General features: G+C 43.8%; 1 protein-coding gene across 2 annotated transcripts; it reads left to right on the forward strand.

Annotated features, from left to right (window-relative positions):
- Positions 1 to 31: 31 nt before the first annotated feature.
- Positions 32 to 18,944, forward strand: LOC134984206 (gastrula zinc finger protein XlCGF26.1-like). Of its 2 annotated transcripts, XM_063949841.1 has the most exons (5): positions 82 to 164; positions 8,545 to 8,623; positions 8,743 to 8,840; positions 9,005 to 9,350; positions 16,903 to 18,944. In XM_063949841.1, the coding sequence occupies exons 2-5, from the start codon at positions 8,590 to 8,592 to the stop codon at positions 18,318 to 18,320; spliced, it is 1,896 nt and encodes a 631-aa protein (XP_063805911.1). In that variant the 5' UTR covers positions 82 to 164; positions 8,545 to 8,589; the 3' UTR covers positions 18,321 to 18,944. The 2 variants fall into 2 exon arrangements, with proteins under 2 accessions (XP_063805910.1, XP_063805911.1); XM_063949840.1 differs by lacking the exon at positions 8,545 to 8,623 and having other exon boundaries at positions 32 to 164.
- Positions 18,945 to 19,426: the final 482 nt, after the last annotated feature.

Raw genomic sequence — 19,426 nt, forward strand, 5'->3', positions numbered from 1 at the left:
TTACAGAAGCCTGAGACTCTTCCTGGAGGTATTAGCACTACACAAAATGGCTGCCTGGGAGAGGACAAATGTGTCACATGACAGGGAAGCTCTAGTGGTCACCTGTTATGTACTACACTACCCAGCATGCTTTGTGTCCTCATCTCATTCCCTGATATCACACGGTGAGTATGTGTCTTTCAGCGTAATAATCCCTGATGTTATATTATAGTATACTGTATATTATATCCCTGTTATACCTCATACACTGTAATATATACACACACACACACAGCAATGTCATCACTGATCTGTATTATACTGTATATTATATCCCTGTTATACCTCATACACTGTAATATACACACACACAGCAATGTCATCACTGATCTGTATTATACTGTATATTATATCCCTGTTATACCTCATACACTGTAATATACACACACACACAGCAATGTCATCACTGATCTGTATTATACTGTATATTATATCCCTGTTATACCTCATACACTGTAATATACACACACAGCAATGTCATCACTGATCTGTATTATACTGTATATTATATCCCTGTTATACCTCATACACTGTAATATATACACACAGCAATGTCATCACTGATCTGTATTATACTGTATATTATATCCCTGTTATACCTCATACACTGTAATATACACACACAGCAATGTCATCACTGATCTGTATTATACTGTATATTATATCCCTGTTATACCTCATACACTGTAATATATACACACACACACACAGCAATGTCATCACTGATCTGTATTATACTGTATATTATATCCCTGTTATACCTCATACACTGTAATATATACACACACACACACCGCAATGTCATCACTGATCTGTATTATACTGTATATTATATCCCTGTTATACCTCATACACTGTAATATACACACACAGCAATGTCATCACTGATCTGTATTATACTATATATTATATCCCTGTTATACCTCATACACTGTAATATACACACACAGCAATGTCATCACTGATCTGTATTATACTGTATATTATATCCCTGTTATACCTCATACACTGTAATATATACACACACAGCAATGTCATCACTGATCTGTATTATACTGTATATTATTTCCTGTTATACCTCATACACTGTAATATACACACACACAGCAATGTCATCACTGATCTGTATTATACTGTATATTATATCCCTGTTATACCTCATACACTGTAATATACACACACACACAGCAATGTCATCACTGATCTGTATTATACTGTATATTATATCCCTGTTATACCTCATACACTGTAATATACACACACACAGCAATGTCATCACTGATCTGTATTATACTGTATATTATATCCCTGTTATACCTCATACACTGTAATACACACACACAGCAATGTCATCACTGATCTGTATTATACTGTATATTATATCCCTGTTATACCTCATACACTGTAATATACACACACACAGCAATGTCATCACTAATCTGTATTATACTGTATATTATATCCCTGTTATACCTCATACACTGTAATATATACACACACAGCAATGTCATCACTGATCTGTATTATACTGTATATTATATCCCTGTTATACCTCATACACTGTAATATACATACACACAGCAATGTCATCACTGATCTGTATTATACTGTATATTATATCCCTGTTATACCTCATACACTGTAATATACACACACACACACACACACACACACAGCAATGTCATCACTGATCTGTATTATACTGTATATTATATCCCTGTTATACCTCATACACTGTAATATACACACACAGCAATGTCATCACTGATCTGTATTATACTGTATATTATATCCCTGTTATACCTCATACACTGTAATATACATACACACAGCAATGTCATCACTGATCTGTATTATACTGTATATTATATCCCTGTTATACCTCATACACTGTAATATACACACACACACACAGCAATGTCATCACTGATCTGTATTATACTGTATATTATATCCCTGTTATACCTCATACACTGTAATATATACACACACAGCAATGTCATCACTGATCTGTATTATACTGTATATTATATCCCTGTTATACCTCATACACTGTAATATACACACACAGCAATGTCATCACTGATCTGTATTATACTGTATATTATATCCCTGTTATACCTCATACACTGTAATATATACACACACAGCAATGTCATCACTGATCTGTATTATACTGTATATTATATCCCTGTTATACCTCATACACTGTAATATATACACACACACACACACACACACACACACACACACAGCAATGTCATCACTGATCTGTATTATACTGTATATTATATCCCTGTTATACCTCATACACTGTAATATACACACACACACAGCAATGTTATCACTGATCTGTATTATACTGTATATTATATCCCTGTTATACCTCATACACTGTAATATACACACACACACACAGCAATGTCATCACTGATCTGTATTATACTGTATATTATATCCCTGTTATACCTCATACACTGTAATATACACACACACACACAGCAATGTCATCACTGATCTGTATTATACTGTATATTATATCCCTGTTATACCTCATACACTGTAATATACACACACAGCAATGTCATCACTGATCTGTATTATACTGTATATTATATCCCTGTTATACCTCATACACTGTAATATATACACACAGCAATGTCATCACTGATCTGTATTATACTGTATATTATATCCCTGTTATACCTCATACACTGTAATATACACACACACAGCAATGTCATCACTGATCTGTATTATACTGTATATTATATCCCTATTATACCTCATACACTGTAATATACACACACACACAGCAATGTCATCACTGATCTGTATTATACTGTATATTATATCCCTGTTATACCTCATACACTGTAATATATACACAGCAATGTCATCACTGATCTGTATTATACTGTATATTATATCCCTGTTATACCTCATACACTGTAATATACACACACACAGCAATGTCATCACTGATCTGTATTATACTGTATATTATATCCCTGTTATACCTCATATACTGTAATATACACACACACAGCAATGTCATCACTGATCTGTATTATACTGTATATTATATCCCTGTTATACCTCATACACTGTAATATACACACACACAGCAATGTCATCACTGATCTGTATTATACTGTATATTATATCCCTGTTATACCTCATACACTGTAATATACACACAGCAATGTCATCACTGATCTGTATTATACTGTATATTATATCCCTGTTATACCTCATACACTGTAATATACACACACACAGCAATGTCATCACTGATCTGTATTATACTGTATATTATATCCCTGTTATACCTCATACACTGTAATATACACACACACAGCAATGTCATCACTGATCTGTATTATACTGTATATTATATCCCTGTTATACCTCATACACTGTAATATACACACACACAGCAATGTCATCACTGATCTGTATTATACTGTATATTATATCCCTGCTATACCTCATACACTGTAATATACACACACACACAGCAATGTCATCACTGATCTGTATTATACTGTATATTATATCCCTGTTATACCTCATACACTGTAATATACACACACACACAGCAATGTCATCACTGATCTGTATTATACTGTATATTATATCCCTGTTATACCTCATACACTGTAATATATACACACACAGCAATGTCATCATTGATCTATATTATACTGTATATTATATCCCTGTTATACCTCATACACTGTAATATACACACACACAGCAATGTCATCACTGATCTGTATTATACTGTATATTATATCCCTGTTATACCTCATACACTGTAATATACACACACAGCAATGTCATCACTGATCTGTATTATACTGTATATTATATCCCTGTTATACCTCATACACTGTAATATACACACACAGCAATGTCATCACTGATCTGTATTATACTGTATATTATATCCCTGTTATACCTCATACACTGTAATATACACACACACACACAGCAATGTCATCACTGATCTGTATTATACTGTATATTATATCCCTGTTATACCTCATACACTGTAATATACACACACACAGCAATGTCATCACTGATCTGTATTATACTGTATATTATATCCCTATTATACCTCATACACTGTAATATACACATACACAGCAATGTCATCACTGATCTGTATTATACTGTATATTATATCCCTGTTATACCTCATACACTGTAATATACACACACACAGCAATGTCATCACTGATCTGTATTATACTGTATATTATATCCCTGTTATACCTCATACACTGTAATATACACACACACAGCAATGTCATCACTGATCTGTATTATACTGTATATTATATCCCTGTTATACCTCATACACTGTAATATACACACACAGCAATGTCATCACTGATCTGTATTATACTGTATATTATATCCCTGTTATACCTCATACACTGTAATATACACACACACAGCAATGTCATCACTGATCTGTATTATACTGTATATTATATCCCTGTTATACCTCATACACTGTAATATACACACACACACAGCAATGTCATCACTGATCTGTATTATACTGTATATTATATCCCTGTTATACCTCATACACTGTAATATACACACACACACAGCAATGTCATCACTGATCTGTATTATACTGTATATTATATCCCTGTTATACCTCATACACTGTAATATACACACACACACAGCAATGTCATCACTGATCTGTATTATACTGTATATTATATCCCTGTTATACCTCATACACTGTAATATACACACACAGCAATGTAATCACTGATCTGTATTATACTGTATATTATATCCCTGTTATACCTCATACACTGTAATATACACACACACAGCAATGTCATCACTGATCTGTATTATACTGTATATTATATCCCTGTTATACCTCGTACACTGTAATACACACACACACACACACACACACACACACACACACGTCATCACTGATCTGTATTATACTGTATATTATATCCCTGTTATACCCCATACACTGTAATATACACACACACAGCAATGTCATCACTGATCTGTATTATACTGTATATTATATCCCTGTTATACCTCATACACTGTAATACACACACACACACACACACACACACACACACACACACACGGCAATGTCACCACAGTGTGTTTTACAGTAACACCGGGGGATGTGTCTTGGTGATGACTGGAGAGGTGACTGCTGGGAATGGGACATTATACAGTAACATCAGGGGACATGTCTGGGTGATGACTGGAGAGGTGACTGCTGGGAATGGGACATTATACAGTAACACCAGGGGATGTGTCTGGGTGATGACTGGAGAGGTGACTGCTGGGAATGGGACATTATACAGTAACACCAGGGGATGTGTCTGGGTGATGACTGGAGAGGTGACTGCTGGGAATGGGACATTATACAGTAACACAGGGGATGTGTCTGGGTGATGACTGGAGAGGTGACTGCTGGGAATGGGGCATTATACAGTAACACCAGGTGATGTGTCTGGGTGATGACTGGAGAGGTGACTGCTATGAATGGGGCATTATACAGTAACACCAGGGGGCGTGTCTGGGTGATGACTGGAGAGGTGACTGCTGGGAATGGGACATTATACAGTAACACCAGGGGATGTGTCTGGGTGATGACTGGAGAGGTGACTGCTGGGAATGGGACATTATACAGTAACACCAGGGGATGTGTCTGGGTGATGACTGGAGAGGTGACTGCTGGGAATGGGGCATTATACAGTAACACCAGGTGATGTGTCTGGGTGATGACTGGAGAGGTGACTGCTATGAATGGGGCATTATACAGTAACACCGGGGGATGTGTCTGGGTGATGACTGGAGAGGTGACGGCTGGGAGTCGGACATTATACAGTAACACCGGGGGATGTGTCTGGGTGATGACTGGAGAGGTGACTGCTGGGAATGGGACATTATATAGTAACACCAGGGGACGTGTCTGGGTGATGACTGGAGAGGTGACTGCTGGGAATGGGACATTATACAGTAACACCAGGTGATGTGTCCGGATTATGACTGGAGAGGTGACTGCCGGGAATGGGACATTATACAGTAACACCAGGGGATGTGTCTGGGTGATGACTGGAGAGGTGACTGGTGGGAATGGGACATTATACAGTAACACCAGGGGACGTGTCTGGGTGATGACTGGAGAGGTGACTGCTGGGAATGGGACATTATACAGTAACACCAGGTGATGTGTCCGGATTATGACTGGAGAGGTGACTGCCGGGAATGGGACATTATACAGTAACACCAGGGGATGTGTCTGGGTGATGACTGGAGAGGTGACTGCTATGAATGGGACATTATACAGTAACACCAGGGGATGTGTCTGGGTGATGACTGTAGAGGTGACAGCCGGGAATGGGGTATTATACAGTGACACCAGGGGACATGTCTGGGTGATGACTGGAGAGGTGACTGCTGGGAATGGGACATTATACAGTAACACCAGTAGATGTGTCTGGGTGATGACTGGAGAGGTGACTGCTGGGAATGGGGTATTATACAGTAACTCCAGGGGACGTGTCTGGGTGATGACTGGAGAGGTGACTGCTGGGAATGGGACATTATACAGTAACACCAGGGGACGTGTCTGGGTGATGACTGGAGAGGTGACTGCTGGGAATGGGGTATTATACAGTAACACCAGGGGATGTGTCTGGGTGATGACTGGAGAGGTGACTGCTGGGAATGGGACATTATATAGTAACACCAGGGGACGTGTCTGGGTGATGACTGGAGAGGTGACTGCTGGGAATGGGACATTATACAGTAACACCAGGGGACGTGTCTGGGTGATGACTGGGGAGGTGACTGCTGGGAATGGGCCATTATACAGTAACACCAGGGGACGTGTCTGAGTGGTGACTGGAGAGGTAACTGCTGGGAATTGGACATTATACAGGAACACCAGGGGATGTGTCTGGGTGATGACTGGAGAGGTGACTGCTGGCAATTGGACATTATACAGTAACACCAGGGGATGTGTCTGGGTGATGACTGGAGAGGTGACTGCTATGAATGGGACATTATACAGTAACACCAGGGGATGTGTCAGGGTGATGACTGTAGAGGTGACAGCCGGGAATGGGGTATTATACAGTGACACCAGGGGACATGTCTGGGTGATGACTGGAGAGGTGACTGCTGGGAATGGGACATTATACAGTAACACCAGTAGATGTGTCTGGGTGATGACTGGAGAGGTGACTGCTGGGAATGGGGTATTATACAGTAACTCCAGGGGACGTGTCTGGGTGATGACTGGAGAGGTGACTGCTGGGAATGGGACATTATACAGTAACACCAGGGGACGTGTCTGGGTGATGACTGGAGAGGTGACTGCTGGGAATGGGACATTATATAGTAACACCAGGGGACGTGTCTGGGTGATGACTAGAGAGGTGACTGCTGGGAATGGGACATTATACAGTAACACCAGGGGACGTGTCTGGGTGATGACTGGAGAGGTGACTGCTGGGAATTGGACATTATACAGTAACACCAGGTGATGTGTCCGGATTATGACTGGAGTGGTGACTGCCGGGAATGGGACATTATACAGTAACACCAGGGGATGTGTCTGGGTGATGACTGGAGAGGTGACTGCTGGGAATGGGACATTATACAGTAACACCAGGGGACGTGTCTGGGTGATGACTGGAGAGGTGACTGCTGGGAATGGGACATTATATAGTAACACCAGGGGACGTGTCTGGGTGATGACTGGAGAGGTGACTGCTGGGAATGGGACATTATACAGTAACACCAGGGGACGTGTCTGGGTGATGACTGGAGAGGTGACTGCTGGGAATGGGACATTATACAGTAACACCAGGTGATGTGTCCGGATTATGACTGGAGTGGTGACTGCCGGGAATGGGACATTATACAGTAACACCAGGGGATGTATCTGGGTGATGACTGGAGAGGTGACTGCTATGAATGGGACATTATACAGTAACACCAGGGGATGTGTCTGGGTGATGACTGTAGAGGTGACAGCCGGGAATGGGGTATTATACAGTGACACCAGGGGACATGTCTGGGTGATGACTGGAGAGGTGACTGCTGTGAATGGGACATTATACAGTAACACCAGTAGATGTGTCTGGGTGATGACTGGAGAGGTGACTGCTGGGAATGGGGTATTATACAGTAACTCCAGGGGACGTGTCTGGGTGATGACTGGAGAGGTGACTGCTGGGAATGGGACATTATACAGTAACACCAGGGGACGTGTCTGGGTGATGACTGGAGAGGTGACTGCTGGGAATGTGGTATTATACAGTAACACCAGGGGATGTGTCTGGGTGATGACTGGAGAGGTGACTGCTGGGAATGGGACATTATACAGTAACACCAGGGGATGTGTCTGGGTGATGACTGTATCACTGTGTGTGTCAGGTTCCTATAAGGTGTCAGGATGTCACTGTCTATGTCTCCATGCAGGAGGGGGAGTATATAGAGGAACACAGGGGTCTGTACAAGGACGTGATGATGGAGAATCACCGGCCCCTCACATCACTGGGTAAGAGGAGACTGTCATGTATTGTACAGGGGAGAGCAGGTATGGGGGCCCCCTATATACACACATCATCTGATAATCACATATATACACTGTACTCAGTCACTGTGTGTCTCCTACAGATGGGCCCAGTAACAGAGATACCCCAGAGAGATGTCCCCGTCCTCTGTATTCCCAGGATTGTACAGAGGAGAATCACAGGATCCCACAGGAGGATCAGGTAGGTGGGATTTAGGGTCTACCCAATATACCAAAGTGACTGTCACTATATGATCTGTAGAGGAGCTGTGTGTTTTATACACTGATTTTCTTTTACAGATGATAATCTCAGTTAATAATATGACATTAATAATATGTTATTGTATTGTTATGTGGGTCATTTAGAGTGAAGAACTAACTGATATAAAAACAGAAGATATAATGAAAGAAGACAAGATGCTTGTGACTTATAATACGGCAGAAGATAGAGATGGAGAAGAGACGTATGTGACTGATATGAAGGCAGAAGATATAGAGGGAGAAGAAGAGACGTATGTGACTGATATAAAGGCAGAAGATATAGAGGTAGAAGAAGAGACGTATATGACTGATTTGAAGTCAGAAGATAGAGACGGAGAAGAGACGTATGTGACTGATATGAAGACAGAAGATATAGAGGGAGAAGAAAAGATGTGTGTGAGGGGTGACCAACAATGTAAGGAGAAGGAAATCCCTACAGATATCAGCACAGGTGTGTAATAAACTCCTCCTCGTCCATCACATTACAGGGTACACAGATCTTAACATTACAGTAACCAGTGGTTAAAGTGGGCCGGAACGGGGCGGAACTGCGTTCCGTCACCTCTAATTGCAGGCGGAACCAGTTCCGCCTCCGCCCGGCCACAGCATCATGTCCCTATTCCATTGTAAAGGTGGCAGCGGCCGCCAGCCAATCACGGCTCGCGGACCGGCTGCAGCACCAATCAGAAGACGGGAAGGCTTTTAAAAAATCTGCCGTGAGCCAATCACGGCTCGCAGACCGCCAGCCAATGAGAAACTGCCAAGTAGCAGCTTCTCATTAGCTGGCGGTGCAGGAGCCGTGAATGGCGCACAGTCGGCGCCAGATTCAAAGTGCTCTCTCCCCCCCTCCTCCGCCGCTGCCGCAGCCTCCGGAGTGTGAGCCGCGGCCTGTAATGCCCAATCCCCCCCCTCAGCCAGAGTTTACTGTGAGGCTGCGCGGCGGGCAGTAATGTCCGTGCACACTCCACATCTCCCTGCCAGCGCAGCAGCTTAAAGTCCACCCCACCCCTAGGCTTAGTGACCCGCAGCCTGTAATGCCCTCCTCACCTCCACCGGATCGCTGTCTACAAGTGATTGTACATAGTCCGAGGCCCTAACCGTGGCACACCCCATGGCATCTGGCAGGAGAGACAACTCGCCCTCCACATGAAGACCTCCAGGTAACTGCTGCTACATATCACAGCTCTGGGTGCCCAGTCTTTCTGCTGCTGCTGGTGATATTTTAATTCTCTCTCACTCTCACTCTTTTTGTCTGTTTTTGCACTTTTTCAAAACTCTGAGTGCATATATATATATATATATATATATATATATATATATATATATATATATATATATATATATCTCTATCTGGAAAAAACCCTCATAAAATCCTGCGTTTGCCCTTGGAGGGGGCTCTGTCTGCCGTACTGTGTAAAAGTGGGCTCTGTCTGCCGTACTGTGTAAAAGGGGGCTCTGTCTGCCGTACTGTGTAAAAGGGGGCTCTGTCTGCCGTACTGTGTAAAAGGGGGACTCTACTATTGTGGGCATTGTGTGTGTAAAGGGCACTAGTATGTGGGGCGGGAAATGTGAATAAGATTGTGCTACTGTGAAGCATTATTTTGAATTGGTGGTACTTTATGTGACCACGCCCCTTCCTTGTGAGGCCACACCCCTTTATGCGACGTTGCGGGCGAGGTGAGTTCCCCCACCTCTCCAGGACCACTTTAAGCCCTGACAGTAACTGAAAAAACTAAAACAGAGCACAGGTAAGAATTAACACAATTCTTAGTACACAATATAGTTAAGATATAAGGAGACAGTTGTTGGAAGTCATAAACGGTAACGAGTGAGAGGAGAGGCGGGTATAGACAGTCGCTGAGTAGGAGAGAGCTGTAATTGAAGTGTGAGAGAAGAGGGTTTTGAGAACAGGAGAGAAGAGGGCCCTGCTCCAAGGAGCTTGCAATCAAGGGGGAGACAGACAGGTGACATGAGGTTCAAGAAATGGACCCTCCACCCACCTAAGCAGTCAATAGTCACATCTCAGGGCACTTGAGCATGCTCCTTTGCACGGCTATTAGGTTCGACTGGGCGATCTGATGCAAGACTTGCTAATCCCGGACGCTTCTGACCTGATGGTCCTTTACCCACCAAAGGTAGGGAGTGCTGACTAATCATCCGGCTCCAGCCACACGCCTGGGACAGCTCCCAATGGAGCAAATGGCTAGCTGCGTATACTGGACCCTCTCCGCAGAGCCAGGTCTCCAGATAAATGGGCTGACAGGATCTCCCGACTCTTGGCAACAGCCTCGTTCCAAAACTCCTCACAAGGCAGGAGCTTCAATCAACTCTCTCAAAACCCTGGCATGTCACCTTATGACATCATGCTGCCAGGTCATCTGCTGAAAGGCCATCCAGAACAAAAGGCACTAATTATGGAGATAAGAAGGTTAGCTGCCCTGGGGCCGTAACCTGAGTCCATTTTAACCCCTTGTAGTAATTTGTGATGCCAGAGGCCATTCACCTCATCAGGGCTTCCTGTGACGGAGTAGAGAGGCGGGCTGTGTGGGGTGTCATCTTGGACTTTCTCTACATCACATAGCCAGGTGTCCTAGAACAGTTTACCTGGCTGGGCACACACTTGGCAACAAGATCTTACACCCATTAGTGCAATGCTATACAATCACATGTATACATGTCATAGGCATGTTGTAGGAAACATATCAGGGGAAGAAATATATTCCCTGACAGACACAATGACTTATATAGCATGAGGGAGTCACCAGGCTATATTGTACATACAATATACTGTCCTGTTAATGTCCACATTGGTATGGGATACACAACTCCATTTAGAAGGCAGGCAGTGGGCCGTAGGGGTAAAACTCAGTTATATCCGGCTTCAGGGACTTGCATAATTATAGCAGAAACAGGCTGGCAAAAAGTGAAGGAGAGGGATGAGTCAAGAGTGATGCTTATGCAATGGGTTTGGGGAATGGGGAGATGGTGGGTATCAACAGTGATAGAGATATTGGGGTGGGGGGTGGGGGTGGAGACACTGGATGGGGGAGAGGATGAGTTCAGTTTTATGTATGTTGACCTCAGGGGAGTGCTCAGACATCCAGGAGGAGTTGGCAAAGAGGCAGTTGGATACCTGGGAGAGGACAGAGGAGGGGGGGGGGGTCACGAGTGGAGAGGTCTGTTGTGTATCTTCATCATAGAGATGGTATTAAAAGCCAAAGGAGCTTCTGAGCACCCCCAGGGAAGAGGTGTACAGGGAGAAGAAAAGGGGGCTAAGGACAGAACCTGGGGGACACAGACATGCGGGTGGAAGGGGTGAGGTGGAGCCAGAGGAAGGAGCAGTTATCAAGTTAAGAGGTGATCAAGGAAAAGACAGTGCTAGAGAGGCAGATCGTCTTGAAGGTGGCGAGGAGAGGATGGTCCACAGTGTCACAGGCAGCAGATAGGTCCAGGAGTATGAGGAGAGAGAGAGAAGTGACCCCTGTATTTGGCTAAAAGCAAATCATTTGTGACTTTGACAAGGGTAATTTCAGTGGAGGGAAGTGCGCAAAGGCAAGATTGAAGAGGATCAAGGATGGAGTTGTCAGAGAGGTAGCTGGAGAGCCAGCTTTATACCAGCCATTCAAGTAGTTTGGAGAAGAAGAAATATGGGGTGGTAGCTAGCAGGTGAAGGTAGAGTTTTTTAAAGAATATGTGAGACAAAAGCATGTTTGAATGGTGATGGAAAGCTACTGTAGAAAATGATAGGTTGGAGAAGTGATCACTGTAGGAGCAGGAAGTGGAGGAGAGGGAGTGGAGGAGGTGGGAGGGTGTCCAGGAGGCAGATTGAGAGGGGAGAAGAAAAGAAGTAGTGGACTTTCATGTCTGTGGTGGGGCGGAAGGAGTACATGGTGGGATCGCTAGAGGTAGTGGATGGTGGGGGCTACCGAGGGGACACGGGAGGAGATTTTGTGACGGATTGCTTCAATTTTGGAGAAGGAAGCAATGTGAGCGGCAGTGAGAGAGGATGGGAGGGGATGAGGAGGGGTCAAATGAGAGTGTTGAATGTATCAAAGATGTGGCGGGGACTGGAGGACTAGAAGATGAATGACTGGAAAACAGATATCTTTGTGAGGGAGAGGGCAGAGCTGTAGAGAGAGAAAATAAACTTGATGTGTAGGAAGTCCGCCAGAGAGCGATATTCTCCAGAGGCACTTGACAGTGCATGAGCATTTTTTGCAGTAACTGGGTCAGTTTGGAGTGCCAAGGTTGGGGTTTAGAATGGTTGAGGGGGACAGAGGAGATGGAGCAACAGAATCGAGAGTGGAGGTGATAGTGGCGTTATAGAAGGTGGATGCCTGATTGGACCAGGCTATGGTGGATAAAGAAGAAATAGTATAGAGGGAGTATAGGATAGCGGGATCAAGAGACCCAATATTGCTTCTGATGATGGTGGGTCTGGGTGCATAGGGGAGAGAGGAGGAGATGAGAGGGTAAGAGAGAGTAAATGGTCGTCAGAAAGTGGGGAGAGTTGGAGAAGTCTGATGGTAAGTGGGTGTACAGGTCCACTGAAAAGGCCAAAGGAGGAAGAGAGTATGAGAAGATTAGTGAATGCTGGTTTAGTGTTGTCAAAAAGGATGTTAATGTTCCCAAGGATGATAGAGAGGAGGTCAGTGACTCGTATTATAGAAAAGAATCACATATTCATCTTGTTCAGTAACTACAACAATCTCTTATCTTATATAGTCTTCTGTCATTACAAACTAATGAGGGAAATGTATGTGTCCAATGGGAGAGTTAAGAGACATCAGCCCCTATTATACTCCTGCCCTCCCCCTCACATCATGTCACTGTGTGTTACCAGCCCAGAGATCTGACCAGTCTCCTCCCCACACTCTCTGGTGTATCTCATACATCAGGAGCCATCAGCCCCTATTATACTCCTGCTCTCCCCCTCACATCATGTCACTGTGTGTGTTACCAGCCCAGAGATCTGACCAGTCTCCTCCCCACACTCTCTGGTGTATCTCATACATCAGGAGACATCAGCCCCTATTATACTCCTGCTCTCCCCTCACATCCTGTCACTGTGTGTTACCAGCCCAGATCTCTGACCAGTCTCCTCCCCACACTCTCTGGTATATCTCATACATCAGGAGCCATCAGCCAATACTCCTGCTCTCCTCCTCACATCATGTCACTGTGTGTTACCAGCCCAGAGATCTGACCAGTCTTCTCCCCACACTCTCTGATGTATCTCATACATCAGGAGCCATCAGCCCCTATTATACTCCTGCTCTCCTCCTCACATCATGTCACTGTGTGTTACCAGTCCAGAGATCTGACCAGTCTCCTCCCCACACTCTCTGATGTATCTCATACATCAGGAGCCATCAGCCCCTATTATACTCCTGCCCTCCCCCTCACATCATGTCACTGTGTGTTACCAGCCCAGAGATATGACCAGTCTCCTCCCCACACTCTCTGGGGTATCTCATACATCAGGAGACATCAGCACCTATTATACTCCTGCTCTCCTTCTCATATCATGTCACTGTGTGTTACCAATCCAGAGATCTGACCAGTCTCCTCCCCACACTCTCTGGTGTATCTCATACATCAGTAGACATCAGCCCCTATTATACTCCTGCTCTCCCCCTCACATCATGTCACTATGTGTTACAAGCCCAGAGATCTGACCAGTCTCCTCCTCACACTCTCTGGTGTATCTCATACATCAGGAGCCATCAGCCCCTATTATACTCCTGCTCTCCCCTCACATCATGTCACTGTGTGTTACCAGCCCAGAGATCTGACCAGTCTCCTCCCCACACTCTTTGGTGTATCTCATACATCAGGAGCCATCAGCCCCTATTATAGTCCTGCTCTCCCCCTCACATCATGTCACTGTGTGTCACCAGCCTAGAGATCTGACCAGTCTCCTCCCCACACTCTCTGGTGTATCTCATACATCAGGAGCCATCAGCCTCTATTATACTCCTGCTTTCCCCCTCACATCATGTCACTGTGTGTTACCAGCCCAGAGATCTGACCAGTCTCCTCCCCACACTCTCTGGTGTATCTCATACATCAGGAGCCATCAGCCCCTATTATACTCCTGCTCTCCTCCTCACATCATGTCACTGTGTGTTACCAGCCCAGAGATCTGACCAGTCTCCTCCCCACACTCTCTGGTGTATCTCATACATCAGTAGACATCAGCCCCTATTATACTCCTGCTCTCCCCCTCACATCATGTCACTGTGTTACCAGCACAGAGATCTGACCAGTCTCCTCCTCACACTCTCTGGTGTATCTCATACATCAGGAGCCATCAGCCCCTATGCAGTGGAGAGCACATATACAGCAACAGTAGAAGTAAGTATAAGCTCTGTCTTTAAGGGAAATAGTGAAAAAAAATTCAAATTCCTGAAGAAGTACAGACGTGATGCTTTCATAATTCCATCAGGTGGGATGCCAGCAACCAAAAGCCCGGTGCCGAAATCCTGGTACACGGGCAGAAGACTTGCACTAGAATCCTGACATTAGTGGAAATGCTGATGCTGGAATCCCGATTGTAAGTTAGGGTTTGGTGGCATGGGGGAGATACATTTAGGTATAAGCACCACAGTGGAGGGTTAGGTTTAGGCTACAGGGACAGGGGTTAGGTGCAGGCACCAATGCTGAGTTTTCTGGTTGGGCTGCGAGTGTGTGTGTGTGTGGGGTGGGGGGTTGAGGAGGAGGGTAAGTATACTTATGAATCCCCTGTCGGGATTCTCACCATTCCCTGTTGGTCTTCTGACCGCTGGCATCTTGAACGCCGGTCTTGTTTGTCACACCTGAACAGACTTCGTGCTGAGATGTGTGATAAAGCTAATGCCTATCACCCTTTGCCTATATCTTGGTACTGGGTGAAAGTTACCCTTTGGGATTTATCTAGGGGAGGACCGGCTCATGCGCTAGTGAAAAAATCCTAGAGCCCTAGGGGTCTTCTCTATTTTAGAAGGCCTATTGCCCTAATTTTTGACAGGAAAGGACTATATTTTGTCTGGGATAACAGGTTTTGTTTTGGCAAGAAAAATCAATGATGTGGAAGCTGGATAAATTCTCATGCCTATCAGGAGATATTCAGTAGCCATGGGCTTAGCATCTGACATTCTTAGGCTTCTTGGGCCCACCACCTTAACGTGCAGTGTCCTAGTGGGCCCAGTGCCTAAGGTTAGTGTGTGCCATAGGCCTAGCTCCAAATTTTGTGTGCACCACGGGACTAGTGCCCGTACTCCCTGGAGACCTGGGGATTATATAAAAAAGAGAGGCACCAAGGTCTCATATCTGGTCTAGATGGAGAGGCTGCAGTGGGGAGCCTTGTATAGCTCTCTTGCTTTCCATCACTGCCGGTATCTCTGGTCCTCAGCTTCTATTTTGATTTTCACCCTCAGCTGCTGTCCTCAGTGCTTAGTTGCTGCCTCAAAGTTTTCTCTAGTTGCTCACGCAGTCCTGCCTGATCTCGCCTTCTCCGGGCCTCTTGTCTGGCTGTCAGAACTTTGACTCCTGGGAGCTCTTCTTTCTTGAAGTGCTGCTGCTGGACTGAGCTCTCTCCACAATCATTGCTCACCATGGTTGCTTCGGATTAGCTCTCTACTGGCAGTGCCTCCTATTTAAACCGAGGATGATGTCATGTGCTCGAGTCTCTTTTGTTTTGAGCTTGCCATTGACCGCAAATGATACAAATTGCGTGCCTCACACAATGACAGACATCCACAGGATGGATGAGTATGAGATAAATACCCTAGTTTGCTAGGCTACTTGGGCACTCTGATAGGGGCTGAGACACACACTCACAAAACTCCCCTTGTTTCATTTTCCAGTATTATGTTTAGGTCTGTGAAAGCTACAGTAGCACACCTAAAGTATTCCACACGATGTACAAAAACACACACCTATGGGAATAGTGGTGAGGTCATATTGTGATTAATGATGCCTTTGCTGTAGGAAACTTGATTTAACTATTTTATTTCTACCAGATGGACACAATACAAGGAATACCTCAGAAGGACATCTCGTTTGGTCTCCAGATTTTAAATTGGAAGATAAGAACATCATACGAGGGTCTCCAGAAGAAAATCACATCACCCGAAATATACATCCAGCACGTCACCGTGCAGATATATCATCTGATCCCTCTGTTCTTGTGGAATGTTCTCCTGATAACTCACATATTGCTGCACATAGTACAGGTCATAGCGGTGATACAATCATTCCCTCTTCTGAATGTGGGAAATGTTTTACAAAAACATCTACTCTGGTTAAACATGAGCTAACTCACACAGGTGAGAAGCCATTTCTATGTTCTGAGTGTGAGAAATGTTTTACTCGCAAATCACATCTTGTTGCACATCAGAGAACTCACACAGGTGAGAAACCATTTTCATGCTCTGAGTGTGGGAAATGTTTTACAAAGAAATTTTATCTTGTTGAACATCAGAGAACTCACACAGGTGAGAAACCGTTTTTATGTTCTGAGTGTGGGAAATGTTTTACAGTGAAATCACAGCTTGTCAGACACAAGAGAAGTCACACAGGTGAGAGACCATTTCCATGTTCTGAGTGTGGGAAATGTTTCAAACGTAAGTCAGCTCTTTCTACACACACGAAATGTCACACAGGTGAGAAACCATTTACATGTTCTGAGTGTGGGAAATGTTTTACACAGAAAGCAGCTCTTAATAGTCATGAGAAAATTCATACATTGGAGAAACCATTTACATGTTCTAAGTGTGTAAAATGTTTTACACATAAATTTGCTCTTGTTGTACATGAGAGAAGTCATACAGGTGCAAAACCATTTACATGTTCTAAGTGTGGAAAATGTTTTAAACAGAAATCAGTTCTTGTTAGACATGAGAGAAGTCACACAGGTGAGAAACCATTTACATGTTGTAAGTGTGGGAAATGTTTTACACGTCATTTCAATCTTGTTACACATGAGAGAACTCACACAGGTGAGAAGCCATTTCCATGCTCTGAGTGTGGAAAATGTTTTACACACAAATCAGCTCTTGTTGTACATGAGAGAAACCACACAGGTGAAAAACCGTATACATGCTCTCAATGTGGAAAGTGTTTTACAAATAATTCCAATCTTGTTATACATGAGAGAACTCACATGGGCGAATGGCCATTTCCATGCTCTGAGTGTGGAAAATGTTTTACACACAAATCAGCTCTTGCTATACATGGGAGAATACACACAGGTGAGAAACCATTTCCATGTTCTGAGTGTGGGAAATGTTTTACCCATAAATCAGCTCTTGTTATACATCAGAGAATACACACAGGTGAGAAACCGTATACATGCAATGAGTGCGGGAAATGTTTTACACACAAATCGGCTCTCGTTACACATGAGAGAAGTCACACAAGTAAGAATCCATTTCGATGAGTAGAGATGGACAGCTGAAGCCCAAATGTCAAGATCCATGGTGATCCCAGATGGGCAGTATCCAGAAACCCCCGCAGGTTACATGGTGCTCATGTCACTGCCTGTGCCTCTCTCCTGCTCCTGCATCTTCCTCACATCCTCAGGTTCTCCCATCCATTAACTGTCCCCAGCTGGCCTGACCTCACCTGAGGTAATCTCTCATACAGCACCCTTGTCAGAACCAGCTTCTCTCTCCCCAGCTCTGCCCCCAATAAACCAGATTGTTGGTATCTGGGTCTGACTACAATTATACACAAATACTCCTATTGTCACATCATAACACCGCAGTAGCTCTATACAATCAGACCTGCAGATGACACGATTGTTACTGATGGACACACCTTTGACATGTCCGGGTCTAGCAAAGTTTTCTTCACCTCCGGACATTAAGAGATTCTATTTGGCTTAGAGAAGCACCATCCCTCCGGGAATACCAGAACGGTGACCGTACAGCTAAACAACTGCTTGTTTCAATACCCATGGAACTTGGATTATTTAAGTTTGTACTGTCCATACCACATTGGAGAAATGCACAAGTTTTTTAAGAATGCTTATTCTCCACTAATAAATGTATGCATTCACTTATATCCGTTGTTACTTATTACCGAAAATATTGTAATTTCACTTACAGCCAGTGCCCATATTTGTAACTGCTTATTTCATTATAAATTGTATATGGAATATATTTATATATATATATATATATATATATATATATATATATATAAAACCATCTTCTCTTAAGGGAGATTTGTGGTCTCTCTCTACCATTGGGAGATTTGTGGTCTCTCCTTAGCATTTGGAGATTTGCAGTCTCTCCTTAGCATTGGGAGATTTGCAGTCTCTCCTTAGCATTTGGAGATTTGCAGTCTCTCCTTAGCATTGGGAGATTTGCAGTCTCTCCTTAGCATTGGGAGATTTGCAGTCTCTCCTTAGCATTTGGAGATTTGCAGTCTCTCCTTAGCATTGGGAGATTTGCAGTCTCTCCTTAGCATTGGGAGATTCGTGGTCTCTCCCTACCATTGGGAGACTTGTGGTCTCTCCCTTACCATTGGGAGATTTGTGGT

This window comes from Pseudophryne corroboree (genome assembly GCF_028390025.1).
Source record: "Pseudophryne corroboree isolate aPseCor3 chromosome 3 unlocalized genomic scaffold, aPseCor3.hap2 SUPER_3_unloc_4, whole genome shotgun sequence".
Taxonomy (NCBI): Eukaryota; Metazoa; Chordata; class Amphibia; order Anura; family Myobatrachidae; genus Pseudophryne; species Pseudophryne corroboree.